The sequence below is a fragment of the Blennius ocellaris genome (assembly GCF_963422515.1).
Source record: "Blennius ocellaris genome assembly, contig: SCAFFOLD_369, whole genome shotgun sequence".
Classification (NCBI taxonomy): Eukaryota; Metazoa; Chordata; class Actinopteri; order Blenniiformes; family Blenniidae; genus Blennius; species Blennius ocellaris.
Window position 1 is genome coordinate 1 of NW_027661818.1, and position 5,689 is coordinate 5,689.

General features: G+C 56.4%; 1 protein-coding gene across 1 annotated transcript; it reads right to left on the bottom strand.

The window, feature by feature from the left end:
- Positions 1 to 495: 495 nt before the first annotated feature.
- On the bottom strand, positions 496 to 4,358 carry LOC308148802 (protein FAM222B-like; the record flags this gene model as incomplete). Its single annotated transcript, XM_080522316.1, has 3 exons — positions 4,196 to 4,358; positions 2,280 to 2,399; positions 496 to 2,184 (listed from the first exon to the last, which is right to left on the bottom strand). Coding segments are annotated over exons 2-3 (1,774 nt in total), but the record flags the coding sequence as incomplete, so codon positions are not given.
- Between the last annotated feature and the right edge of the window lie 1,331 nt (positions 4,359 to 5,689).

Consider the following 5,689-nt stretch of genomic DNA (forward strand, 5'->3'; position numbering starts at 1 on the left):
CCACATATGAAGCCGTGGCCACGCCCACATGTGACGGCGTAGAGATTTGTTGTCGGGCAGTTTTAAGGCCACAGATGCTGATAAGAGTCGATTTGTTCTGTGTCAACCAATGAAAAGCTCTGTGACGACCACACATGCACTCACGCAGACACACACACACACACACACACACACACACACACACACACACACACACACACACACACACACACACACACACACAGACACACACACACACACACACCCCCCCCAGTGAGGATCTCTGAAACAAACATGGCTGAAGACCTGAGGAAAACCCCCGAGTGGCGTCGGACTGGTCGGTCACGAAGACTCACAGTGTGTGTGTGTGTGTGTAGGGAGGGTTTGGGGGGCCTAACAGTACCCGGGGTGATGAGCGTGTGCGCCGCCGGCGCCGCCCGGGTCCTGCACGCGGCTCATGGCGGCCCGGTGCATCTTCTCCATCGCGTCCACGTCCTGCTCCGGGAATCCCGGCACCTGGAAGTCCCCCCCCAGGAAGTTCTGCACCAGCTTGGGGCCGCCGTGGGGGGGGGCCGCCGCCGCCGCCGCCGTGGGGGGGGGGGCCCTCCTTCCCCGGCCGGTACTTCGCCCCCAGCACGCGGTCCTGCTTTCCCTGGAAGGCCACGGCGCGGTCCTGAGGGCCCGGCGCCGGCCCCGGGCCGCTCCAGGGCGGCTGCACGTAGTGGCCGTTCATGTAGGCCAGGGCCCCCCCGGGGCAGCTCACCGGGGAGGGGGCCCGCCGTTTGTCCGCCGGGTGCTTGAGGGGGAAGCCCGGCGCCGCGGCGGCGGCGACCTTGTGCGGGTAGCCCAGGGTGTGCGAGGGGAAGGCGCAGTCGGCCGGGGGCTCCATCCGGGGGTTCTTGCAGGGGTGGGGGCCCTCGGGGGGCGGCTGCTGCTGCATGTGGGCCATCTGGTGCTGCGCCCAGGAGCGCTGCTGCTGCTGCTGCAGGTGCAGGTGCTGCTGCAGCAGATGTACCTTCTCGGCGTCGCCGTGGAAACCGGCCATGACGCCGGGGGTCTGGGCCGGGGCCTTGTCGGGGGGGCCCGCCACGAGGCAGCCGGGCGGCGGCGGGTGGTGGGGGTAGTGGGGGTGCGGCGACGACACCCTGGAGCTGGCGTTGATCAGCAGGTTGCGGCTGATGGGGCTGGGGTTGGCGATCTGGCCCTCGCACACCGAGGTGGCGCCGGCGCCGGCCCGCGCCTGGCACAGCTGGTTGATCTGGTGCACGATGCTGCTCAGGTCGCCGGGCCGGCCGTGGCGCGGGCCGGCCGCCATGGAGAGCGGGATGGTGGAGGTAGACACGGTCACGTTGGGCGGGGCGTCGGCGTCGGGGAGCTGCTTTCGCGAGCCGTAGGGTCCGGCGGGGGCCTGCTGGAGGCCGCCGGGCACGGGTACGGCCGCCGCCGCCTGCGGGAGGGGCTGCGAGGCCACCGGCGCCTGGCCGTGCTGCAGGCCGGGGGGCGGGGCTCCGTCGGGCGGGCGGCGCGGATCCTGCTGGCCGAGGAAAGGCGGCGGCGCTGCCGCCGACTGGTGCTTCAGGGTCTGCGGGTGGGCGAGGTGCTGCTGCGGGGCGCCCGGTGGACACGGCGGCCCCGGGAGGCAAGGCGGCCCCGGGGGCCCCCCCTGCTGTAAGGCCTGTGAGTGCGGCGGCGGCAGACTCTGCTGCCTCTGCAGCAGCGCCTGCGGCGGCGGCGGCGGCAGCGCCGGGCGACCCTGCAGCAGACCCTGCTGCCGCTGCAGCGCCTGCGCCTGAGCCGCGCCTCGCTGCGGCTGAGTAGGACCGCGCGGGTGGCCCGTGCCTTGCCTCGGGCCCGAAGCAAGGCGGGGGACGTCTAAAGTGCTCTGGGCGGCGTACGGCGCGCCGTGAGGGTTCATGGTTGCTCTGGCGGCGTGCTTGGCGGCGTGCGGCCGGAGGACGGCCAGGAGGCCGCCTTTGGCACTGACCTGCGGGGGGTGGGGGCTGTGGCGCTGGCCGGAGGACGAGGTGGACGAGGAGGACGTGTCCAGGCCGTTGACGGTGCGGCGGACGTGCTTCCTCTGAGGGACTCGGACGCTGTTGGGGAAGATCTGGATGCTCAGAGGACGCTGGGACACCTTCTTAGCATAGGCGTCCAACTCTGCTGGCGTCGGGTAGCTGGGACGTCTCGTCTTCTGGGTGGTTTCCCCTGGGGGGGACGGATGGGGACGGGGGGGGGGGGACAAGACAATGGAGTTCACTTACGCCCCACTTTCAAAACCGCCGCCAGAGAGAGAGACTCACATTTCGGAGGTCCAGGGTTCATCTGCGTCAGAGGAAGAAGAAGAGTGACGGCGGCGTCTCCTGGAGCCGGGAGACAGGCCAGCATGTCCCTGGTCCACTACGGCAGCATGGACACGTCTCCTACACACACACACACACACGTGTACACGCACACACACACAAAAGAACATCATGGGAGTGTGAATGATTTCCTCCGAACAGACTGTGAATAATCACTTCTTCACTTCCTGTTGTTGAAAGCTGACGGCTGATCACACATGGTGTGTGTGTGTGTGTGTGTGTGTGTGTGTGTGTGTGTGTGTGTGTGTGTGTGTGTGTCGCCTCCTGCTCTTTTTTGCTGAGAGCAGCCACCCTCTCTGAACTCTGACTTTAAACTCAGATTTCTGACTTTAAATGTCAGAATTCTGAGTTAAAAGTCAGAAATATGAGAAAAAAAGTCAGAAATATGAGAAAAAAAGTCAGAATTCGGAGTTTAAAGTCAGAATTCTGTGAAAAAAGTCAGAATTCTGAGGAAAAAAGTCAGAATTCTGAATTTAAAAGCCAGAATTCTGAGAGAAAAAAAGTCGTGGGAATCCTTCTTCTTCGTGGGCCATTGTGGGCGGAGCCTATGCGTGATGTCACGAGTTGTGCCGATCTCGATCTGTTGTGTTTATATCGGCTTGTTTCCCTCTTAAACATCCAAGTTTTAACAGTGTTTTGAAGTTATAGTCGGCGTTTTATGAGCCTTGATGAAAGATTGAGCCTGGAAGAGACCAGAGAGGAGGAAAGGAGCACGGGTGGTGGGAGCGGCTAGCAGCTAGCGGGAGCCGCTAGCTCGGGCGGCTAGTAGACGATCAAGTAACACCTGGACTCATCTTCAGTGGTTCCACAGTCTTCTAGCTCTTGGACGTGTTGGATCCAGGAAGCCGGTCGTTCTGCCAAAAGTCAGGACTCAAAGCCTCAAAGGTGAAAACTGCTGAGGCGAGGAGACGAGGACGAATGGAGGACGAAGCGTCTTCTGCTTCCTCAAACATGTTCCAGACGGGGTCACCGATGGCAGAACCACCTTCTGTGTCTTCTTCATCAATCACTGGGTTTGAAATGACCACGATGATGAAATATGGTTCAATTCAGCCTCTTCGTGGTCCAAACTCTGATCCTCCATAATGTAAACACAACTTGGGCGTGTGCACAACTCGTGATGTCACTCTGTTATTGTCAGAAGCTCCGCCCAGCAGAGGAAATAGCGCCGTTTATCGGCTATTTTCTCTCAGATTGCCGTGTTTTAACATTTTACCCATGAAAAAATGTCCCTAAAGCGACAGCCAGAGTGTTTTGAAAGTGTAGTTTTCATTTCACGAGGACTTTACACGTCCGTTTCGGGTGTTTCCCGTCACTTTCAGGAGACTGAAGGACAATCTGTGAGGTGTGGACTTTGCATGTTGTCTCTGTCCAAACCCACGCAGGCCAGGTTTAATGTCCGTGTGCTGGACCGGGGAGGACAATGTCCAGATGTGTCCCACCTCCTCCTCCTGCTGCAGCATCCCCTGGACAGGATCAGGTACGGAAGTAAATCCACCTTTCCTCGGGTGGCCTGAGGCCCGATTCGTCCAGATCAAATCCAGATAAACGCTGTTCTCGGCGCTCAGTGACTCTGGGGGGGGGGGGGGGGGGGGCTCGACTGACACGACGTGATTCGGGCTCGTCCTCCGGAGCTGCGTCAGCGGGACTCCCGCTCGCGATTGTCCGGGGCGTTCGGAGGCTGGCCGGTCCCGGGACGGGACGGGAAGCCTCTGGACTCCAATGCTCCCGAACTCACAGGAGCCTCTTTGTGCTTATTGTGAACGGGCCAGCTGCTCTACAAACCCCCCCTCCCCCCCCCCCTCCAGACACGGACCCCCGCCGCCCCCCACCACCGGAAACACGGTCATACTTACTCGTCACAGCGCTACGAGGACGGGGACGTCATTTTGTGGAGCTGGACCGCGGAAAAAAGTAGAAAAAAGAAGACAAGAAGAGACCATCCAGAATGGAGGCTCTTCATCCAGCTGCTAACCGGCTAGCAGCGACAGCAAACGCGCATGCGCCAACCCGCAGGACCCCCCCGAGCCACAGCTTTTAGGTGGCGACGGCAGACGCCTCTCCGATAATAAGGTAAATAAAGGCCAGGACACTCAATAATAAATCATCAACGAACTGATTTTTAACACCTTACATACTATTAAGAATTAATTCACAAAAATATCCGCATAGTGGTAACCGGGGGACGTCATTTTGTGGCGCTGGACCGCGAATAAAAGTAGAAAAAGAAGACAAGAAGAGACCATCCAGATTGGAGGCTCTTCTTCCAGCTGCTAACCGGCTAGCAGCGACAGCCAACCCGCAGGACCCCCGGATCCGCAGCTTTTAGGTAGCGACGGCAGACGCCTGTCCGATAATAAGGTAAATAAAGGCCAGGACACTCAATAATACATGATGAACGAACTGATTTTAACACCTTACATACTATTAAGATTTAATTCATAAAAATATCCACATAGTAGCAACGGGTCGTTTGCATGAAAAGCCAGTGTGACATTATTATTATTATTTCATCAAAAAAGGAACAATCTATTTTCCTATTTGCATTATTTTCTCTCTCTATTTATATATATATATGCAAATCTATATAAAGGCATACCCACACACCGATGAACAGTCATCACAGTGACAGAAACAAATTCAGCACTTCATCCCTGTACCTGCTTATAAGACATTCACTCCTCCACTGCACTTCTCTTAATAAATCAATAATGATATTAATGGTCTTTACCTACAGAGCAGAGGGACCGTCTTTAAAAAGTTTCACACCACTTTTCTTCAGAGGATAAAACAATCGCATAAAGGCCATTTTATTTACTTATTTAGAATCACTCTGGTAGATCAAAGATCCATGTGAGCAGAGACACAGTGGGTCCAGAGGATCATCTATGTACAAACATTACAGAGACAAGTGAACAAATTACGTAATAAAATATTTATATTTGGGGTAAATGTGTTTCCTGTCACGTGTGAAAAGGTCTCAGCTCTGGCTCAGATGTTATGTGAGGGTTAATAATTCACCGCACATCTGGAACCCAACTGACAAAAAGAAGAACGTCTGGATTTGAAGTGATTATTATTATTTGTAGCTTTTATGAATGCAACATGTGATGGTTTCACAACAGGATACAGTGAAAAAAACAAAAAACAACGAATGCTTTGATCTTTGTCTTTATAAAGCAGCAGAACAAAATAAAAGACGCGACAAATGTCAGTTTGATGGCAGCTTCATTTATTCACCACGATTATTAAAGAGTGAGCAGATCCACACATGCAGCAAGAGAACAGCTGGAGGCTGTTTGAGACGTGGAGGATGAGTGACATGCAAACACACACACTCACTGACACAC